The 22,500-nt window shown below is 36.9% G+C and overlaps 1 protein-coding gene across 6 annotated transcripts in view; it reads left to right on the top strand.

Moving 5' to 3' along the window:
- The window catches only part of LOC135210908 (metaxin-1-like), a 146,700-nt gene that overhangs the window by 109,373 nt on the left and 14,827 nt on the right, over positions 1-22,500 (top strand). For 5 of the 6 annotated variants that reach the window (XM_064243854.1, XM_064243856.1, XM_064243857.1 and 2 more), the window contains one exon: positions 19,740-19,769. The exons of the other annotated variant lie outside the window; for it this stretch is intronic. In XM_064243854.1, the coding sequence (XP_064099924.1) occupies positions 19,740-19,769 (30 nt within the window). The remainder of the gene's footprint in view (positions 1-19,739; positions 19,770-22,500) is intronic. 6 annotated transcript variants of the gene reach the window in all.

Below are 22,500 nucleotides of genomic sequence, written 5' to 3'. Positions count from 1 at the left end.
TGATGTTAGTGATGATGAATATTTGCCCCCAATGTCCGTTCGAGGGTCACATCCCGAAAGTGAGCTCGAATTTAGTGGTTATAGTGCGTATGAGGGGGGAATCTGAGGAGGAGGAGGAGGAGGAGATATCGTCGTCTAGTTTTGTTGCTGATGACGACACAGAAAGCGAGGGCCTAAGTGAGGGAGATGAGCCAGTAGGGGGGTTTCGAGTGCGAGAATGTGCCCGAGCACGTGCGCGCACACGGGCACGTAGAAGGTCGGAGCGTTGCGCCAGCCAAGGTGAAGGTCGGTCGTCCGAGAGCGACGAGGGGTGGTTGGAGGACCCCACCCCACCTAATATGCACCTATTCACGGCAGCACCGTACCTGTTCCTCTCACTGCTCTGGGGTTCATTCAGCTGTTCCTTACGCGGGAATTGCTGGAATACCTGATAGCAGAGATGGCGGACTACACTCAGTACTGCCGTGACGAACTACGGACGACATTGTCGTATCGCTGGCGGGGCTGCAACCTCACCGACATGGCGCATTTTTTGGGGCTCCATATTTATTTTGGTATGATGCCTGCTGCCGACATCAGGCAATATTGGAGGCGGAATTTTTTTTTAAGTACGCCCAATGTGCCCGGCGTTATGCCCCGTGATAGTTTCCTGGCGTTGGACAGGTATTTTATTGCCTTCAACCAAAGGGCCATACCCTGGAATAACCCCGATTGCCTCCAGTGTTGGAGTACATTCGTGAACGGTGCAAAATTCTCGTGGTTCCTGGCAAGAACCTTTCTTTGGATGAGGGGATGATGCCTTACAAAGGACGTCTTAGCATTAAAGTGTACAACCCCAAGAAGCCGAAGAAATATGGAGTGAAACTTTTTTTTATTACGGAGTCCAACACTGGATACGTCGTGGACTTCTCGGTGTTTTCCGGGGTTTTCTCCAAGCTGCATGACAGGGTTCAGTCTTGTGGATCATTTTTGTAACCAGGGATACCACCTGTTTATGGATAATTATTATAACTTGGTATCCCTGGCCCAGGAACTGTATGAAGCAGGTGTGCACGTCAGTGGTACCCTTTGGTTGGTGCGTGGAGCCCCTAATGTCCTCGAGGTTCGCTAGCCATCCGCAACATCTGGCAAGAGGAGAGACAGAGTGGCGGCGGAAGGGAGCTGTCTTCGTCATCTGTTGGAAGGGTATCCGACTCGTCCCCGTGATTACAACGAGTCATGAACCCATCCAAGAGATCGTGCAGCGGAAGAAGACACGTCGGCAGGGCCGAGTTGCGTATGAGGAGTTTCGTGTTGAGCGGCCTACCGTCATTGGGCACTACAATAGGCACATGGGAGGAGTTGATCTCTTTGATCAACTCATCCAGTATTATCCCTTCACCAGGAGAACCAGGGGGTGGACACAGAAGCTCCTCAAATAAATTCTTCAGTTGGCCCTCCAGAATGCCTACATCCTCTACTGTGGGTACTACAGTCCCGATCTCTGGAGGTTGTCCCACATCCAGTTTCTCGAGGTAGCCGGGAATGCCCTCATCCACTTTAATCCCGATGAGTGGCCTTCCATCACTGCTCCCCTGCCTCGAGCTGCAGATCTGCCCTTAGAGGAAAGGGCAGATATTAAAAGGGCCAACTTCGGTCGTCCTGCTCCTACCGCTGCTGCTGCCGCCCCTGCTGCCGCCCCCAGTCAGATGACTTCTCATCGGATAGCAGACCCTGTGTGTCGTCTGCAGCCAGGGGATCACACACTGGAGCTCTTACATGGGGCACAGGCAGAAACAGTGCCGGGTGTGCCATATGAACGACAGAAGGAGAGACACCCGGTTCTTCTGTCGCACCTGCAAACTAGCCTTTTGCAGGTTCAGGGAATGTGACCGCAAATACCACAATGCGGTCTTTTATTGGAGTGCGCCTGACGTACCGACAGCGGAGGGCACACGGGGCTGCCGAAGGGCGGCGGCCCATCAGCAGTAAGGGCACGCGTCTCGCTCCTCCACCTGTACCTTGTCATGTCGAGAGGAAAAAAATGCAAGACTCTTCAATGGAGGAGGGAGAAAATAAGAATAGTACGAAGAGTGAGGATTACGAGTGAGTATTCTGCATTTATTTTATATTTAGTTTTATATTTATTACAAGTTTTTATATATCTGTATCTATTGATGTATTTTATGTTATTTCATTTTATGCAAAAAGAAAAGTTTCACCTGCATTCCATTTCAAATACGTATTACTAAACATTCCTTTTCCATTCTTACATTTTACATAAAAATGGTTTTCGGGTGGCAAATCTTTGACAAACTCCTCATTCGGCCACAAAAATGACCAAAACAGTGACGATTTCCAACATGGACACACTAATACAGACAGTCCCCGGTTATTGGCTGGGGTTCTGTTCCTGGGGACATGCCGATAAGCAAATACTGTCGTTAACCAAAACTCCGCGATTTATGGTGCCGATAACTGGTAATCAGGGCCATAAGCACCATTATGGTGCCTCTGTAAGGTATATTATTGTGCCATAACTCTATTATTGGTGCCTTATGGTGCCAATAACCAGAACTTAGCCCATTGTGGTGCTATAAATCACCAATTTCATCGTGCTAGACAAGTACCATAAAACTGTATCGCTGATAACTGAGTCCACCGATAACCGGGAACTTCCTGTATATATTAGGGCTGTTGCCTCGTATAATAAGGCGCCCTATGAGGTAACGTTAGACTTGCGATAATCTTCCGCTAAGTCGGTTGGTATTGCACTTCCATATTCATTGGAGGGTCTTGGGGTTTGTAGATCACTTACGAAGTCGGTATTATCTTCTTTGGTTATGACAACGATGTGTTAAACTCATGATGATTCGGCAATGATGTGAGGTTCTAGTAGAAACCACGAAGTACAAAAAATACTTATATTCTCTGAGATTACATGGTGAAAATCAAGTAGGATTGTACAGGTCTTCTAATGACGATAGCTTGATCGCTTCTGCCAATGATGATGGCTAATTCTATTCTGTTCTACATGATAAAGCTTAGGTAAAGAGGTACAGGTCTGCCAATGATGATGGCTAACTCTATTCTGCCTACCATCTTGGTTACAAATCATAAAGGAAGCAGACAGTAGCTCGAACATACGAACATACAATCAGATGACATAGTTACTAATCACGTAGGCCATTTGAATTATTGGTCGCGGTAGTTGTCTCAAGCAGGGAGCTTGGACTAATGTTTCAAAACAAATGAATGAACACAGGTGACGGCACGTCATCTTAGCCTACATACTTTATCATCTCTGGTCTGATCACGTTACTGCAAGCAATCTGGTTGACCTCTTTAGTTTTAGTCTTTTATATATATGGAATAACATTCCATATTTTTATTATGTAATCACTTCCATAAAAGCTCGGTCAGCTACCAAAACCAACCACTGAATATTACTCAAGCTTGACTTGCATTTGACTTATAGGAGTGTGATACAGACACTATGTGAATATATATAGATATATAGAAAATACTTATAAGTAAAAAGAAATTCATGGTGTACACAAATACAGATTCAAGTAATAAGATATAAAACATAATGATATTGGTAAATAATAGTGATCACGTGGTATATACTGATGCAGTTTTTCACTTCATCTCTTAAGATACATATGCTACAGAAAATACTAATGTACTCTGATAACATGATAAAAATCATATTTTAACTGATAAAAATTTCATATATGAATTGATAAAATGATTAATGTTTATGCTGATTGATTCGTTGATTTTTATGCTAACTGTTATATGTCTGCAGTTATTGGTAAGATAAAAGGTAACAGATTGATTATAGGCTACCTGATTTATTTATACATATGTATATGGATTCATATAATTATGATTAATATATGTGCACTTTAAATAGATTCCTAGTGCGTACACGCAAAGATATATTTCGATTCTGTTATTTATGATCATTTATATATAGGATACATGATACTTTATATATAGGATACATGACCGAGGTTATACTACTACACATTTAACTAGCGTTCGAACAACTTTTCGTCCATTACACAGTTCCAGACAACCACCTATAGCCAAATGAAATGGCCAATTCCAAATGGTTAAAACAAGGGAAAAATTTGCCTGGGCGGGGTCCAACGTTCTATTTTGCGCTCATACTTGTTCTCTGCATCCTAAGCCACACGAATACGTTCACGATGAATAAAATCATCCCCAGCAAGAGTCCTTTGCCAGCAACGTAGAGTTGAATATCCTTCTGGTCGTAATTGTCGGAAGTATGTCCCTTTTGTAGTCGATTTCCGACAGCCGCCGGAGCGTTCCGCATTAAAACGAGATTAACGACGGGATACGGGTGTTGGTCGAAGAAGTCCATGTGATAAGCTTATTCACTTATGATGGTGCTTATTCCTTTCACATTGTAGGCGGTTGTTACTTGACTGCCGTAGTCCGCAGAGACGAACGATTTTTTTGAAGTTGCGATGTGAAACTCTCGTACTGCAGGATACTGTAATCAGGTTCCATTAATCAGCCTGCAAGTGAAATTATACTTGTCACAAGGGCAAAGTAAATTCAGAACATCAAATACGGGAGGGAGAGAGCCATTAAGACCAGACTTAACCCACATGAATTCGCTGATATTTTATGGAATTCAAAAAAGTCAGCTTTATAAACTTTTTTATCCATGGCATTAACAATGAGTGAACCTATCCAGGTCTATGATGACTGTAAAATTATCCATAATTATAAAAATAAACAGATATCAATACGAGTCCCAAAGAAAATTCGATATTACTGGTAGTAAGTTACTAGACAAAGAAGTGGAAAACGGAGCTACGTATTTGTAAGATTGCCAGGCAACATAAGAGTCAAAGAGAATATTAATCATGATTCTGTATTTCTCTATGCTTACTGAAATTAAGTTGTGATAAAATCCGATCCTATGTGCCCCTAACAAAAGTTTCATATTTAAATTTCTCGCACGCATCCTCTGAGGTTAATTTTTAAAACTTTATTAATAGGCAGGAGATGCTACGGAAGAACCCACTATGTAACTAATTTCTATATAAACTTTGGGTTTTTCAAGAAAATGTGACATTTTCCCATGAATGTGATTTACTTGAATTGTCATAGACTAATGTTGCAAGTAAATATTTCATATCCATGACTTGATACTTCTAAATGTCCGTTTACCAATGTCATAAGCTGAATTATTGACTCTAATTGTCTATGAGGTTCAGAAAAAATAATTCATTTTGTTGTTATAGAAATTCTATTTGCTTATTTCGTTTATTAATTTTAAAACTATTGCAATCCCTTAACTAAGCTTGCGTTGCAATGCGGATAAGAATAGGTTATGGTTATGTATGTCATCATGACCTATGAACCACATGTGAAGTTCATGAGCTAAGCATTCCTCTGAGGTAAAAAGGAACAATGCTGAATCGGCAAACGCGACAGGCACCTTCTAGACTGATGACGTCGCCCTGGCAGGAGATTGCTCTCAGCCAGCTAAGTTACACGTTACTTGCTGTAATAAATACGACTTTAGTATAAATTTTTTGTTTTTTAATACTCGACCCACACGAGAAGAATGTCTGAAAAAAACAGTACCAAAATTGAACAATATAATATTAGTTTCATGTTGGAAATCTGCATGATTGTAAATAAATGTAATTATGTTAAATTAGATATTCCTTATTCAAACTAATGAAAAGGGTTTCCATACAAATTTTATATATACTATTTGCCCTGTATGAGATTATTCGCATAGATATACATTTTCACTTCTAGATTTCCTGACTTTAAAATCTCTTTTGTTTTATTTTATTTATTTATTTATTTTTTTTCATTGACTACGAATATACATCATTTTTCAATGACTACGAATATACATCACTGGGACAGACAATATGTCAGTAGGTTTTGATATGTGTTTGAACTTGTAGCTTATTTGTCATTACTAAAGCCTTAAGTTAGAGTTCAAATCTTTACGCATATATATTTGGATATTTTAATTAACCTATGGTTACGTTTTGCTTATTGATTTTATCGTGATTCCTTTTTTGTTATTATTTGTAACCCTTCCGACTTCTTACGGAGTGTATTATATCGACTCCACTTGTATCCATATTTATTTTATTTTTTATATTTATTTATTTATATATATTTGATAAATTAATGGTTGGCTTGAATATGTGGAAAAGTGTTCTAGCGGCCTACCGTATAAGGCTACTTGCGGTATAGATACAAGATATGAATGATTAAGGTATTTAAAACCGTGAGAACCGCTTTAATCCAGTTCGGATCCAATATCACTAGTTGTAACTCATAAGACATTGACACTTTCTTATTTATCTCTTATTCTACCAAACCTATTGACTCTGGGTGATAAAATATGGTATTGGTTTTCATAATGGAAAGGAATTCACACAACGAGTTAAGGAGATTATTATTGATTTACACCACCCGAGTCAGATTATCCTGTGTTGAATTCCATGTTTACTGATTTAGCACTCGTAAATATTCCTAGCGCACTCAATTGCGGTGTTTGTTTTTAGTGCTATTAATTCTATATAACGTGTCAAGGAACTATTAACACTAAGAAGTGTTTATTTCCTCTGTCAGACTCGTAATTCTGTTAATAATTCTACGTATATTCTTTCATTGATTGATGTGGCACGTGATAGGCCCTTAAACTGACAGGTGTCTTAGTGTGTCCCTTGTTTTCATGACACGTGTTACAATCAGTTATGTGCTTTTTATATCTGTAAGCATTGTAGGCCAGTAAAACAGTGATTTGGCTTTCTGTGACATAATAGGGAACCCTGGATGACGGAATGCAACCAGTTTAGGACGATTGGTATGAAAGAGATTATTACTACTACCTGGTCGTTAGTCATCTGCTATGTTCTTCGGGTTTTCCACATCACGGACCTACATATAATATTACATTTGATTACATAATTCTGATACACATACTTTAAATATACTTTTGCTTTAGGGTTTCCGTTCGAAGTATTTATGGTGTTGCTTAGCTGCGGACCCTTGTTTCCATTCGAAGTGTTTATTGTTTTGCTTATTGTTGTTGAACCTGTTTCCGTTCGAAGTGTTTATTGTTTTGCTTATCGCTGTTGACTCTTGTTTTGTTCAGTTTGTAACAGTTCTGCGCTCCAACCCAGATATTCAATGCTCGTGATCTCTTTGGTTAATGAATTTTTTGTTTAGGTACGGTTTAAACAATAGGCACGGATGTTCTATATCTTTTAGTCCAATTAATGGTTCTTTGCAGTATGGTGCGGGATTGCGGGATAATGCGTCAGCTATGATATTTGCTTTCCCAGATAGATATCTTAACTTGGCTCCAAAACCTGAATGATCATATGTCACCGAATTCCTTTGGGGCTGTGATTAAAGCCTTTGAAAAACTCTGTAAGTGACTAATGGTCAGTAAGGACTTTAACCCTCTTACGCCGGAGCGGTAAATAAAAAATTGTCTCCCGTATGCCGGAGGGGTTTCACAGTGAGCGCAGAAGCGGAAAAAATACTTTTTTCAAAAAATCACAGCGTGCTTAGTTTTCAAGCTTAAGAGTTCATTTTTGGCTCCTTTTTTTGTCATTGCCTAAAGTTTAGTATGCAACCATCAGAAATTAAAAAAATTATCATTATCATATATAAATAATGCAATATATGATAGCGCAAAAACAAAATTTCATATATAATTGTATTCAAATCGCGCTGTGCGCAAAACGGTTAAAGGTAACAAGTTACTTTTTTTTGTAATGTACACTAAATTGCGATCATTTTGGTATATAACACATTGTAAAACGATAAAAGCAACACAGAGAAAATATTATCACAAAATAATGCATGAATTCGTAACGCATGGACGTAAACAAATATTTTTTGCAAAAATTCACCATAAATCTAAATATTGTCCTAGAGACTTCCAATTTCTTTCAAAATGAAGACAAATGATTGAATATTACTATACTGTAAGAGTATTAGCTTACAATTGCAGATTTGACCATATCTGACGAGTTAAAGTTGACTGAATGTCGAATTTTTTTATATATATTTTTTTTATATGCAATTATTTCGGAAATAAGAAAAGCTACAACCTTCAAATATTTTTCGTTTTATTCTACATGAAATTGTTCACATTTTCATATATAAAACTCTATGAAATGCCTAATATGAAACGGAGCAAATATTCCGAGAATGGGACATACGCATTTCGGAGATTTGTGGCGGAGAATCTGCGCGCGGAGGGAAGGAAAGATTTTTTTAAAATTTACCATAAATCTAAATATTTTGCTAGAGACTTCGAATTTGTTTCAAGATGAAGATAAATGACTAAATATTACTAGACTTTAAGAGTTTTAGCTTACAATTGCGTTTTTCTACCATTTCGGTAGAGTCAAAGTTGACCTAATGTGGTTTTTTTTCCATTTATCGTGATTTATATGCAAATATTTCAAAAATGAGAAAAGCTACAACCTTCAATTATTTTTTGTTGTATTTTACATAAAATTACGCACATTTTCATATATAAAACTTATGTAACGGCTAATTTAAAATGGTGCAAACATTACCACAATCGCATGTATGATTTTTTCGGAAGAGTTACCGCGCGGACGTAAAGAAAATGTTATTTTTTTCATAAATTCACCATAAATCGAAATATTGTGCTAGAGACTTCCAATTTTTTGCAAAAGGAAGGTAAATACTTGAATGTTACTAGAATATAAGCGTTTTAGCTTACAATTGCGTTTTTCGACCATTTCAGTAGTCAAAGTTGACCGAAGGTTGAAATTTTGGCAATTATTGTTATTTATATGAAAATATCTCAAAACTGATAAAAGCTACAACCATGGGTTGTTTTTAGTTGTATTGTGCATGAAATTGCGCACATTTCCATATATAAAACTTTATATAACGGCTAATTTTAAAATGGTGCAAACATTACCACAATCGCATGTATGATTTTTTTCGGAAGAGTTACCGAGCGGACATAAGGAAAAATTTTTTTCATAAATTCACCATAAATCAAAATATTGTGCTAGAGACTTCCAATTAGTTGCAAAATTAAGGTAAATGATTGAATATTACTAAAATATAAGAGTTTTAGCTTACAATAGCGTTTTTCGACCATTTCGGTAGAGTCAAAAGTTGACCGAAGGTTGAAAGTTTGCCAATTATCGTTATTTACATGAAAATATCTCAAAACTGATAAAATTACAATCATGAGTATTTTATTGTTGTATTCTACATAAAAATGCACACATTTTCATATATAATACTTCATGTAACGGCAAATTTACAATGGTACAAAAATTATGTCAAAGTGACAAAATAATTTCCGAGATGTGTCACAGATACTTTTTAGTGCGGCAAGAAAGAAATTCGCGCTTGCGCGCCTGCGTAACGATTGTAAACAAAACAACACCTTGATCCGTGAACTCCCAGCATCCCCCAAGGCGCGTGATTCAAAAGTTTTCGGCTGGTAGGCCTATAAGTATTTTTCCGCGAATTTTAAAAAAAACTTTTGTAAGTCGACGTAAAATACGTCCAGTCGGCACACGGGAGACAAAAAATGTCGACGTAAAATACGTCCAGTCGGCGTAAGAGGGTTAATAGGATAGCCGTAGATTATGAACTTAAAATGTACTAGTGAGTTAACGATACCTAGCCCTTCCTTGCCTATTACTGCAGGTTTACTTTCAGAGGGCTTTAGTTTACGTGAATAAAAAGCTATAGGAAAGAACTGTTTAGATATATTACTGAAGTAGTACCCCTCTTACCCCTTGGTCTGAGGCGTCTGTTGCTATAAAAAAAAACAAAATCCTTATTTACATCAGGGATTTTTTAAGTTAGGTGAGCTGCATTATTCCGCTTTTAAGATATCTAATGCCTGTTGATGCTTTTTAGACCATAATAAATCTACGCTCTTCTTCGTAAGATCTGTTAAAGGAGCTGCTATGATTGAAGAGTTACATATTTACATACGATTGTAATACCCACTACAGCGCAAAAGTGCTGTATCCCCCTTTTTATGTTAATAGGTACCGGAAGTTATGAATAGCCGACACCTTACCATGGACTACTTTAAGACCTTGACTAGACACATAAAACCTAGATAAACATGTTCGGTTTTTAAAAAACTCACATTTAGATATTTTACTCTGAGATTATTTGTCTTTGTCTCTATAGCACTAGCTCTAGTTTATGTGAATGTACTTCTAAGGTATTAGAAAAGATTACAAGACCAACCATATAGGCATGTAGGGTATCCCCTAAAAGTCTCCAAACACTATATTGTAATTGGGGCGCAACGTAAGCCGGAGGCATACGTAAAAATTGATAATGTCCCCTGAGTGTGCTGAAAACGGTGTATGAGGTACAATCACTTAGGTAATGGTATCTGGTAAAAGCCTTCAAGTAAGTCCAAGCTGGTGAAAAATTTATTCTAACCTAACAGAGATAAGATGTCGTCGGTACATGGCACTGGAAACTATCGGGAGTCGTTTCATTGTTTAAGCGACAGAAATCTACGCAGATACGCCAAGTCCGATCTTTTATGGCATGACGTTTGAGGGAAAAATTATATGGGCTTATTTGATTTCCTAATGACTCCTATTACAAACATTTTTCAACTTCGTCATTTATCTCTATTTTGAAATTTCATTGAGAGTCTATACGAAGGTACGTATATAGCTTTATGTTTGTCCTTAGACCATATTTTGTGTTAAATTACATCCGTTTTCCCCAGAGATCACTCGCTAATGGAGAAACTTCCTGGTATTCAGATAAAAGATAAAAAAAAAAATTTCTGCTGAATCACCTCTGCTTGAATGACTTTATGGATATTACTTTAGATAGAGCATAAGAGATATTCATCTACGACTGGTTTGGTGTGATTAAAAATTAGCAACAATAAAAAAAAATGCGATATTTATATGTATAGGTTTTGTGGATTACTAGATTAACTTGTTGCTGCGAGTCAACCGTGTCTAGGGCTTTGTTTGCGGAAATCGTTATATTTCAGAGTGTCGGGAAGGATTAAAATTTCATTTCCCAGCAAGGTCTTTTTACACGCACTAAGACATTCGAGGGTGCATGGTTCTCGAGATTTGCGTGCAAACTGCGACTGCAGTTGTGGGAGAATTCTGTTGGGTCATTTGAACAATGTTACGATTTATGAGACAAATGTATAGTTCCTCTATATAAGTTATTATTTGATTAACTGTCTCTTTTTTGTTCAAACGGATTTTTATATTTTTGAAGGTTTATAGGATTTTCCTTTGATAAACACGCCTTATTTTGCAGGAGGTAAGATAATATTTTGTATACCCCTAGATGGATATCTTACAATTACACTAGATACAGATCAATGTTTTTTTATAACTATAGAGGTATCTGTAAGCGCTCGCTTATCCGGACTTCTCATTAGGGAAGTTCGAACAACAGACGGTGAGTCCGTAAATACAGGATATTACGTGTACTAAAGGAATAAAACAAGATATTCTAATTTGTATGGCGCGTACAGTTGGGCTTAATCCACCACTACTTATAATAACTTATGTATTAAAAAAAACGAGAACTTGCTCTGGTTACTTGATACGGTCGTGTGATTCATAGGGAAATTCCTTTTTAATTCAAAAAGGTATTGGCATGAATGATCCAACATCGATTTTCCTGTCTGCTGAAGTTGCTTATGTGGAATGTGCTTTGCTTTGAACACTCGGCAGATTTAACTGACCCTGACCGTTGACTAGATGACACAGTAACTGAGATTGCTTAAGCACGATTTGTTTGTTTCTGATATTTAGGCTACTGTTTACCATTGGCAACGTATTGTATGTTTTTAGCATTCTGTTGTTGGTTACGTATAAAGCAACAAACGTATGAATGACGAACTATTAGGAATTGAGCGATTACTATTAAGACAAGTTATCTCTACTGCATTCACTATTAACTGTTTGTACTTGCTGTTGTTTACTTCATTCTTTGCTAAAATTTGAAATAGTGAGGGATCCTGGTCAGCGCATTTAGCCTAATGAAAGTTTTTTTATAGACATGTTATTCCTTGCAATCCAGCCGTATTTTTAAAGTTAAGTTGAGTCATTGAGGTTCGATATTTTATGCATATAACTAAAAAAACTCAAGGCTAAAACTGCGATCGAGACCTTGCACAAGAGCATTTTGTCATGACCTGAAATAGTGTTACCTTTAATTTATCCAGATTTGTACAGGTGTTCCACTTGTTTTTGTGTGTTTTCTAATCACTACGGTGCCTAACGACCCTATCCATGCATCTGTATAAATAATGACGTCCACTGCGTAAACGCATATTCACTGTTTAATATGATTTGTTACGTAAAGGATTAATAATCACCCAAAATGATAAAATTAACACAGTATATGATTATGATATTTCAGGAGAACTTCTGGAAACAGAAACTCAAAGATAAAAACTCGCAGTAGCGACATCTCAATGATGTAGATAATTTCTGTAAAAAAGTAAGATTAAGAATGTCTCATAACTTCAGCCACAGGAATAACGAAATTCGACCTGCAAAGGAAACACTCAAAGTTACTCCAAATGAATAAAAAGGTTGTACTTAGCTTGATTTTTGTGGGAAGTCACGGTGTTCCGATAACGATGTGCCCTTGGCCCTCCTCTTTAGCAGATGACCTGGTTTGGCTTGAGTTTCCCCCGTGCGCGTTGTTTGGATGATTCGAGTCATTGACGATCCAATGCTGAAGACGCGTTCGGTTTGTTTCTTGAAGTGCCGGAAACGCTCACTAAACGATGATACTAAGTTGCTTGAAGAATCTCTTGCTTTCGTCGTCGTTGACTTCTGATGATACTTTATTCATTATTCTGGTTTTTCTTCGGAAGACGTTGTAGAGTTCTTGTTGTTTTCTGAAGTCGCTCACTAAACGATGATACTAAGTTGCTTGAAGAATCTCTTGCTTTCGTCGTCGTTGACTTCTGATGATACTTTATTCATTATTCTGGTTTTTCTTCGGAAGTCGTTGTAGAGTTCTTGTTGTTTTCTGAAGTCGCTCACTAAACGATGATACTAAGTTGCTTGAAGAATCTCTTGCTTTCGTCGTCATTGACTTCTGATATACATTATTCATTATTCTGGTTTTTCTTCGGAAGACGTTGTAGAGTTCTTCTGGTAATCTGCCACCAATATTAGGGCTGTTGCCTCGTATAATAAGGCGCCCTATGAGGTAATGTTAGACTTGCGATAATCTTACGCTAAGTTGGTTGGTATTGCACTTCCATATTCATTGGAGGGTCTTGGGGTTTGTAGATCACTTACGAAGTCGGTATTATCTTCTTTGGTTATGATGACAATGTGTTAAACTCATGATGATTCGGCAATGATGTGAGGTTCTAGTAGAAACCACGAAGTACAAAAAATACTTATATTCTCTGAGATTACATGGTGATGATCAAGTAGGATTGTACAGGTCTTCTAATGACGATAGCATGATCGCTTCTGCCACTGATGATTGCTAATTCTATTCTGTTCTACATGATAAAGCTTAGGTAAAGAGTTACAGGTCTGCCAATGATGATGGCTAACTCTATTCTGCCTACCATCTTGGTTACAAATCATAAAGGAAGCAGACAGTAGCTCGAACATACGAACATACAATCAGATGACATAGTTACTAATCACGTAGGCCATTTGAATTATAGGTCGCGGTAGTTGTCTCAAGCAGGGAGCTTGGACTAATGTTTCAAAACAAATGAATGAACACAGGTGACGGCACGTCATCTTAGCCTACATACTTTATCGTCTCTGGTCTGATCACGTTCCTGCAAGCAATCTGGTTGACCTCTTTAGTTTTAGTCATTTATATATATGGAATATTATTCCATATTTTTATTATGTAATCACTTACATATACCAATTGCTCGATCATGTACCATTTTCTTAACTGTGAAAAACAGCTATAGGAGGTAGTATATACAAACAAACCTCATCGAGTACCCCAATTTTTTTGAAAATGCATTAAAACTCAAATAGAATAAAATGTTGGTAATTTTACATTGTAGTACAATGCAAAACAGTCAACTTCTAGTTTGCCAAATCTCACAACAATCACTTGAAAAATTATACTACTTCTCAGTATCCCCTAATCATTGAAATCTGATAGTCTTGACAAATAATCAGCTTGATAAATTTTAAAAAGGGGAATCCAATCCATTTCAAGTGAAATAGAATGTTTCATACGGAATTGAAAAATATTGTATGCGATATCTTTTCATTCCATCTTCATCAAACCCCTTGTGGCTATTGATTTAACCCCTTGATTATCATTAAAACATTTCACCTTTTTATGACAGCAAATTTCATAACGACAACATAACACTGTACATGGCCACTGATTCCTCCAAGTAGAGGATTTTGTGCTTTCCTCTCTAGACCAAACACCATTGGAAACCCCATTTATCATAATAACTTCGTATCCCACATAACTCACATCACTAGCATAAGAATATAATTTCTTAGTGCATGTGATTGATTACTTAAATTGATTTTCATTCATTAAAGATAAATTGACACACAAACAACAGCTGTTCTTGACTCTCATTGCTTAAGAAAATTAATGAATCCCAATGACGGGAATTAAGAGTGTCTGCACTTGATAATCTTGACATTATTTGACAAGCATTTCCAATAGTTACAGACATGGAAATCAGTTGCTCTGTGATTTTAGTTACTTTCCTAACAGGAACCCCACTCTTTCTCCCTGAAGCAACAACAAGCTATTAAATGGTAGAATAAGTTTTGCGAAGTGTCGATTGTGTATAGAAATAGTATCATGAAATGTGTTAAGATCGCAGCCCAAATATTACATTTTTTGTACTGGAATCCAAGTGCACTTTGTTGCATTTGGGATGAAACCAGAACTCAATAAATAGTAGACTTTATGTGAGCGCTAATTGTTAAAGCACCTTCATAAGTAGGTATTACTGCATCCAAAACCATCATCTAAATAGACTGTAACAAGCAGTCCTTCACTTTGCCAATTTCTCACCCAATGAGCAACATTTGATAAATAAATAGCACACGATGATAACCCATAGGGCAAAAACAAAAATTTAAGAGTACATACACAGTTACCTCCCTTGTCAAACCAGGAAAACCAAAGATGTTTTGTGTGAGGTCCATAATTATCTACAAAATGGTATATAATAATTAAATAAAATTTAATCATAAAACAATCTTTGTGAATTAATCCAGAACACTGTGGTGGAATCAAAGCTAAATACAAAGCAAGCAAAGCTCCCCACAGTTACGTTAATCGTACCGACTCTCAAAAAGACCCTCAGCCACAATTTCCCCTCTGTTACTTTATTCGACAGGACAATAGGTTCACCGAAAGATACATACAGAAATTTCACACTTTCGTACTCACCATCAATGAATGACTTCAGGGCAAAAAGCTGTGCCGCCCACTGGATAAGGTCGTCGAGACAAAACAACCCTTGAATTTCACTACCCGAGACAGGCAAGCACCAAAACCATACAACAACTCAAAAACAACGTCCCATTCACTACGCAAACAAATACCAACAGCTCGAAAACAACACGACAAATCGCACAACAACTCAAAACCAAACAAACAACTCCAAAAACCATCAAAATGCAAGATCAAGTACAACAAACCCCTTCAGCTCAACAACCACCAGACAGACACACGCACAACAACCATATAATATCAATCAATCAAGAAACCACCCAATAAGAACTTTCTACTTCTGACTGGCCGTCTTTTCCGACTATCCGACTCCTTATGACTCTAACAGACTCGCCATAGACTGCTTTGGCGACCGCTCCAACAGACAACCCAGAGACTTACACGTGCCATCAAACCACTCATTATCCATCCACCAATTACAATCTTTCTTTTGATTGCTCACTCACTCACATTCTTCGGAAAAACACATCCCACTTACATACTATCATACATACTGTCATACAGCAACACAAAACATGACATATCAAGCATACAAAAACATTTAAACTCTCATCCCAACGATGCTCTCTCTCTCTCTCTCTCTCTCTCTCTCTCTCTCTCTCTCTCTCTCTCTCTCTCTCTCTCTCTCTCTCTCTCTCTCTCTCGAAGACGTTGTCAAAACTCCTCCATAACACTTTATTATCTTCATACGTAATTGACTGTTTCCGTAAATGTTTGTTAATTTCTCTTAAGTCCAGTTTAAGATGCTTCTTGCCAGAACTATGAACTAAAAGAGTTAATGAATTAACAACTTATGGGGCTGCACTAAGTATATTTTTCTGTAATGCATCTATCTAATAAATCTTGTATAGCCTCGCTAATAAAATCTGCATGGCAGACTTGTTATTCTTACAAAATATGTTATTTGTCTGTATAAAATGTAATCTTATAACCATTTGTATAACATCTAAAACAAATTCATTTGCATGAATTTTATGCCCAAAATCTAAATGTATTTTAATCTACCTTTTACCATTATTACCTTCTGACCCTGATCATATTCATAAAAGTCATGTGTCATAATTATACTCATTTGATTTTTCATCGCCTAATGGTGATGTGTCACTTTCTTGAACCAAAAGTCTGTTCCATGTTGGCAACTGCTCTGGCGTGAGGGCAGTTACATCGGAAGTGAGTTGTCTAACCGCACAAAACAGGAGCCCGGGGTAACTGAGTCCTGTGAATACGGTGTAACGGGAACTTGATGCAGGTCCATTGTCGATACTGGGCTGGAGGTGTTGCCATAGGGGCGAAAACAACCTCGCATGCTCACAGAGACATATACACACCCACCCCCACCCCACCAGAAAAAGTTGCTGCACAAGGAAGTTACCAACAGCCTCATAAGCCTTACACTTTGAAGCTCATTTCTTCTTAAGAGCTACCCTCAGCCTTATGTATTCTCATTTCATCATCGCTGTCACTATAGCAGAGTCCACCTAGCTTTGCAGCTAAGCCCCTGCCTACTGCATGCCAGTGATTGGCAGCTCTCAAAGGAGAAATGATGTCACATTAGCCAACAGTCCAAATATCCTAAAATAAATATGAAATATGTACTAGTCTGCATAGCTCTGAAAAAGTCTTTGTGTTTAAATTTAGAATGGTGAACGTGCTTGACAATATCAGATGATAATTACCATTATCCAGTGATTCAAGTGCATTGATTTAGTGCCTCAGTGGCGTGGTTGGTATGGTGTTGGCGTCCCACCTTGGTGGTCGCGAGTTCGATTCTTGGCCATTCCATTGGGGAGTGAGAGATGTGTATTTCTGGTGATAGAAGTTCACTCTCGACGTGGTTCGGAAGTCACGTAAAGCCATTAGTCCCGTTGCTGAATAACCACTGGTTCCATGCAACGTAAAAACACCATACAAACAAACAAGTGCGTCAATTTAAGCACAGACATTCCCATAGTCATTTCCTTATTCGGGTGAACCTCATTTATGAAACATGAGATTGCAGAAACACAGAACGCTTCTGACTTTATTCATTTTTTTTGGAAGATGTGTACAATGATTTTATTTCAGGGGATAATGTAACGTTTCCTTTTGATAATCAGCACAGTAAAGCAACCATTGCAAAATAAATTAAGATGAAAAGAAACACAGATTAACCAACTTTTCAAAACTATTTCCAATCAGTCAGCTTCAAGGAATGGTTGTGACGTAATTGGTGGGCGGGGCTTAGCTGCAAAACTAGCTGGCCTTTGCTAAATTGATTAACAGTATCCCAGCCTCCCTCCAAACCATCAGGTATCTGAATCAGCTTAGTTTCTGCAGTTTTGCTGTCAATTTTTTCATCTGGCCCCCACAACAGTATTTTCCCATTAGCTAGTGCCCAGCTGGTTTGCTTTACGATATCCATCAGCTCACTGTTATAACTAAACTGAATTTTGTTTCTTTCTACTCTCCATTTTATATCATTATCTGACTAGTTATTTTATTTCTGAGAAAATTGATAGTGTTGCTGTGTACTTTATGTAAGTACATTTTCAAAACCAAGTGACCGGGCACAAACTGCAAAAAAATTAGCCTCTTCTGTTCAGTCCAACTGTCTAAAGCCAAACTTCACATTTTCCTTGACTAACTCAAAACACCATGAAAGGAAATTAACTTTTTTATTCATAAACTCAAACGAAGAAAATTACATTTCTAGTTGGTATGCAGGCTTAGATGTAGATGCAGCTAACAGTAATAAACCAGGTTTTCCTTCGTGGCGTTGCTGTTGTTTCTGTAGAAACAAACCACTTGTTTAGGTACCTTTGCAGCCTATTGCTGAAGAGGATATCTTTGGTTGCTTCTTGAGTCAAAGTGAGGAGGAGAGCAGCTGTGATGTCAGGCTGAAACACAGGGCACATAATTGAGATTTTTCTCCCAAGAGGAATATAGATTCATCCTTGATATTAGAGGTTTTGAAATAAAGTAATGTAAACCTTAGAGATTCAGAGATCCCAGTAGGTCATCCTTCATGATGAACTGCTAAATACCTCCAAATGCTTCATTTAGAAGAGAGGGTGGCAGTATATGTTGAAAAACAGGCTTAGGCTGATGGCCTGCTTCAACTTCCCAGTGTCTTCAGGACTGTAAAGCTGTACGAGCAAAGCAGTCCACCTTTCACCCAGAAAAATGTCATCTGTAAATTGTGGCTTTGTGTACTCATAAGACAATGAGCTAGAGACCTGGCCAATGTTTGATGTTCTTCCTAAGAGCAAAACAACCTAAGTGTCCTTAGTGGTTAATACTTGATACGCACCAGATGTAAACAATTGTATGGTAAGTTAACAGGGCAAGTTTTGTATGCACCTGCTCAAAGGAGAATAGGTTGTATGGCTGATAGAAGCAGTTGATGTCCTGAAATTGATGTACCCAGGTTTGGCTAGTGCTACATGAATTGGCTCTGTCTGTTGCCATTCTTTGTCTTTTTCTCTCTTAAGACAAATTATCTAATTAACCCAGAGCTGTTTGTCTGCTTTCAACAGGACCAGAAATTCCGAGGAAGGTATGTCCAGGCTTTTTTTCAGGAAACAAAAGTACAGCATCTAGAATAAAATCTCTCTAGCTATGTTATCTTAAGGTATTCACCAATGTGATTGATGTAGAGAGGTTAGACTTCTCTCTACATCTTTAGTTTTTAAATGGAATTTTCATGTCAGTTGGGTTTTAATGCAGGCATGTGGAGTAACTCCCTGTCACTCTTACAGCCTTGAGCTCTTTGTTAGTCTTACCCTCAAGAATTCATTGTGTGCCCTATAGGTCATATATAGCCAGTTCTTGGTTATTCTGCAGCTCAAACTGGCCCCAGTAAATTGCGGTTTGTGTTTTATACGTGTAATGGGTTGATGGTGATAAAGGCTAATACTATTTTTAAAACAAAATTGATTTTTTTTATATAAAAAGGCTGAACACTTTAACAAGTTTTCTCTTCCCTCTCCCACTTCTTTCACTCAAATAAAAGTCCTGACTACACAAAAATTAAGCCAACTGATTATTGGGGAATTTCAAACCCTTAAGGTGAACTCACAAAACTACTTCACTCTTCCGACTGTTAGACAAAACTGCTATGTTTACAGATTGAAAGACCACAAATGTGGTGTGTGTGCAAATGATTGGTTTGTATGAAAAAATTAGCTTTTGAAAAAAATAAGTTTTTATCTTTTTTGGTAAACTTAGAGCTGATTTACTTTGCATTTTTTAAGACTTTCGTGCTGAGGAACATCATAAGAGAAGTAAGTAAAGCCAATTTTTTGTATTGTGCAAATGTTAGTGTTATTTTTTTATTATATTTGTCATTTATTAAAGTGTATTTTTTCCTGTTTGATGTTAACTACAGGTAAAAGAAGAAAAAGTAATTAAACTCAAAGATAATTTTTTTTGCCCTGTACTTTTTGTTTTGGGTATAATTTTTCAATAATGACTGCCTTCATCAAGAATTAATTCATTTTAGCTGTCTCCGTACTTTATTGCTGTTTCTTTTCGTAGTTCTTATATTTTTCAAGCACTTTAATGTTTGCTTTTTAAAATGTATAAACATTTTCATATTTGACATACACTGCAGCTTTTTGAATATATTTATGTATTTTCTCTAAACACCTTGGGTCAACAAATTTGTGGCTGCTAGACAATATCCAAGACAATTTCCAATGAAGCTTTTCTGGTAGGAATTGTGGGATCCAAACTAAAATACTTTCTTACAAATGCAATTCGTCTGCACTGTTAAAATTCCCAGTATGCTCTAGGCTTTGAAGTTGAAAACAGTATCTGGCATTGGATTAACACTAGTGATTGTGGGAGTATGAGTGTTCCTACCCAGTTAAAGGTAGTCACTGTCATGTATGCATCAAGCAATTCATTTTACCCCTACTTCCAAGGACTGTAGATCATGTGATTTTATAGTTTGATTTTTTTTAAATGAACCTTAACTCTCCATTATATAGCTTGGTTTTTTATGAATATCTGTTTTCTATCCCTCTATTTCCCCTTACAAGAGGACTCCTAGGTACAGCCGGCCCATGAACATTTGGTGTAGTTTCTTAATTCATTGTTCGTTATGGAAATACAGTGGCCCCCCTTGTATTCATTTTCTCCGTATTCATGGACTCACACATTCATGGAGGTCTCTCTGGAACATTTCCCCGCATTATTTGCGGAAAATATGCCTATTCCCGGTATTTTTCTGAGGACTATCTACAAATTCCTGGTTTTTTTTATCAATTTCATCATCAAATGCACTTTTTGTGATAATACTAGAAAAAAAAATCCAGGTATAAAGATTTTTAGTGGGTATTTCTTGAGTTTTAACTAACAAAATAGGAGGTTTTAAGCATTTTTATAGGGGTTCCAACTATTTGCTGGTTCTAACTGTTCATGGAGGGGTCTGGTACGCATCCCCCGCAAATACGGGCCACTGTATTGCCATATGCAGGTGCCAGATTATTTACTCATCAATAGATAATAGTATTTCCTTTCAAAGATGTTATATTTGAAATAAATTAATTTAGATTTAAGTAGATTTATTCAATGTATCAAAGATAATTTAAATATGTTAAGTCATCAATATTCTTTAATAGCAAAGTATAATTAAACTAATTTTGTCCTTTGATCAATAAAATAATTTGCATGACACATTTAGTGGGCCTGAATTTGACTTGTGATTTTCACACCTGATTAGTGATTTTCACACCTGATTAGCCTAGGTCTGTTTTCAGCAGTATACTCTTGGATATGTAATGTGAATAAATATTTAAATTGACAATATCTATTAATCTGCTTTATTTGATTATACCCTTTATTTGTTATTTATTGGCCCTGTTCTCATTTTTTTTTTTTGTCCTTTTCATGATCACTTAACATAATTTACTCAGACCTTGCTATCTCAAGTCAAAAAGCAATCATAGAAAATCACTAATATAATTTAGTCTTTTCTCTCTCTCTCTCTTCTCATCTGGGCATGTTGGAAAGCTGTGGGAGTCAAAGCTGATGAATACATTAAGAAAGGCTTACTTTCTTAAAAGCTTTCTTAGGATAATCTTTATGTAGCAATTCATTTTTGCTAAATCAAAATTAATTAAAATTAGTTTCACATGTATGGTTAGACCTGCTGCCATAAGCATATTATAAATAGCTGAAAGGATAGGAAATATGAAAGGTGACTTTCTCGTTTGTCTATTTCAGATATTTAAGAACAAAAAGATTAAGTCCAACTTCTCACACACAGGGACAGGGCAATTAAAGGATTATACAGGGCGGCAGCTGACCACATTCAGATCTTTGGTAAACAAAAACCTATTCACAAAAAGATATTAAACATACATATACAAAGAAAATATCTCTAAGGCAACTAATTTGTATTTAAGTCTGTAATTATATCTTTGAGGTCATTCTTAAACATGTTACAAATACAAGGGTGTAAATGAAACAGGCCACGACTAATATTAAAATTACAATGGGAAGTAAGTTGTATTATGGCAGATTCTTAAAGATTTTGTGATAAGACATCTCTTGTTCTTGCAATTACTGAACTACCAATCCAATTTATCTGGTGGTTGTTTTCACATAAATGAATGAATGTTGCATTAGGTGTTTGCCCAGTTTTGACAGAATATTTATGCTGTTTTAATCTTACTTCTAAGCCCTTGCTCGACTGTCCGAGAAAAGAAGAAAGGGCAGTCCATACATGGAATTTTATATATTATGTTGTTGCTTTCCCTGGGGCTATTTTTTATTAACATTCTGTTTAGTGTGTCATTATAGGAAAAATAAAGGTTGATCTTTAAGGCTTTTAACAATGATTTAATGGTTTCAAATCCATGAAAATAAGGCAAACTGAGAATGTTCTTAGAATTTTCTTTCTCCATGTTACTTACAATGTAAAACTTTTTATGGGCTTTATTATAGCAAATATCTAATATATGTTATAGCCCACAAAAAGTTTTATAGTGTAAGTAACATGGAGAATGA

This window comes from Macrobrachium nipponense, chromosome 4 (assembly GCF_015104395.2).
Source record: "Macrobrachium nipponense isolate FS-2020 chromosome 4, ASM1510439v2, whole genome shotgun sequence".
Classification (NCBI taxonomy): Eukaryota; Metazoa; Arthropoda; class Malacostraca; order Decapoda; family Palaemonidae; genus Macrobrachium; species Macrobrachium nipponense.
This window is presented reverse-complemented; position numbering and strand designations above follow the sequence as displayed.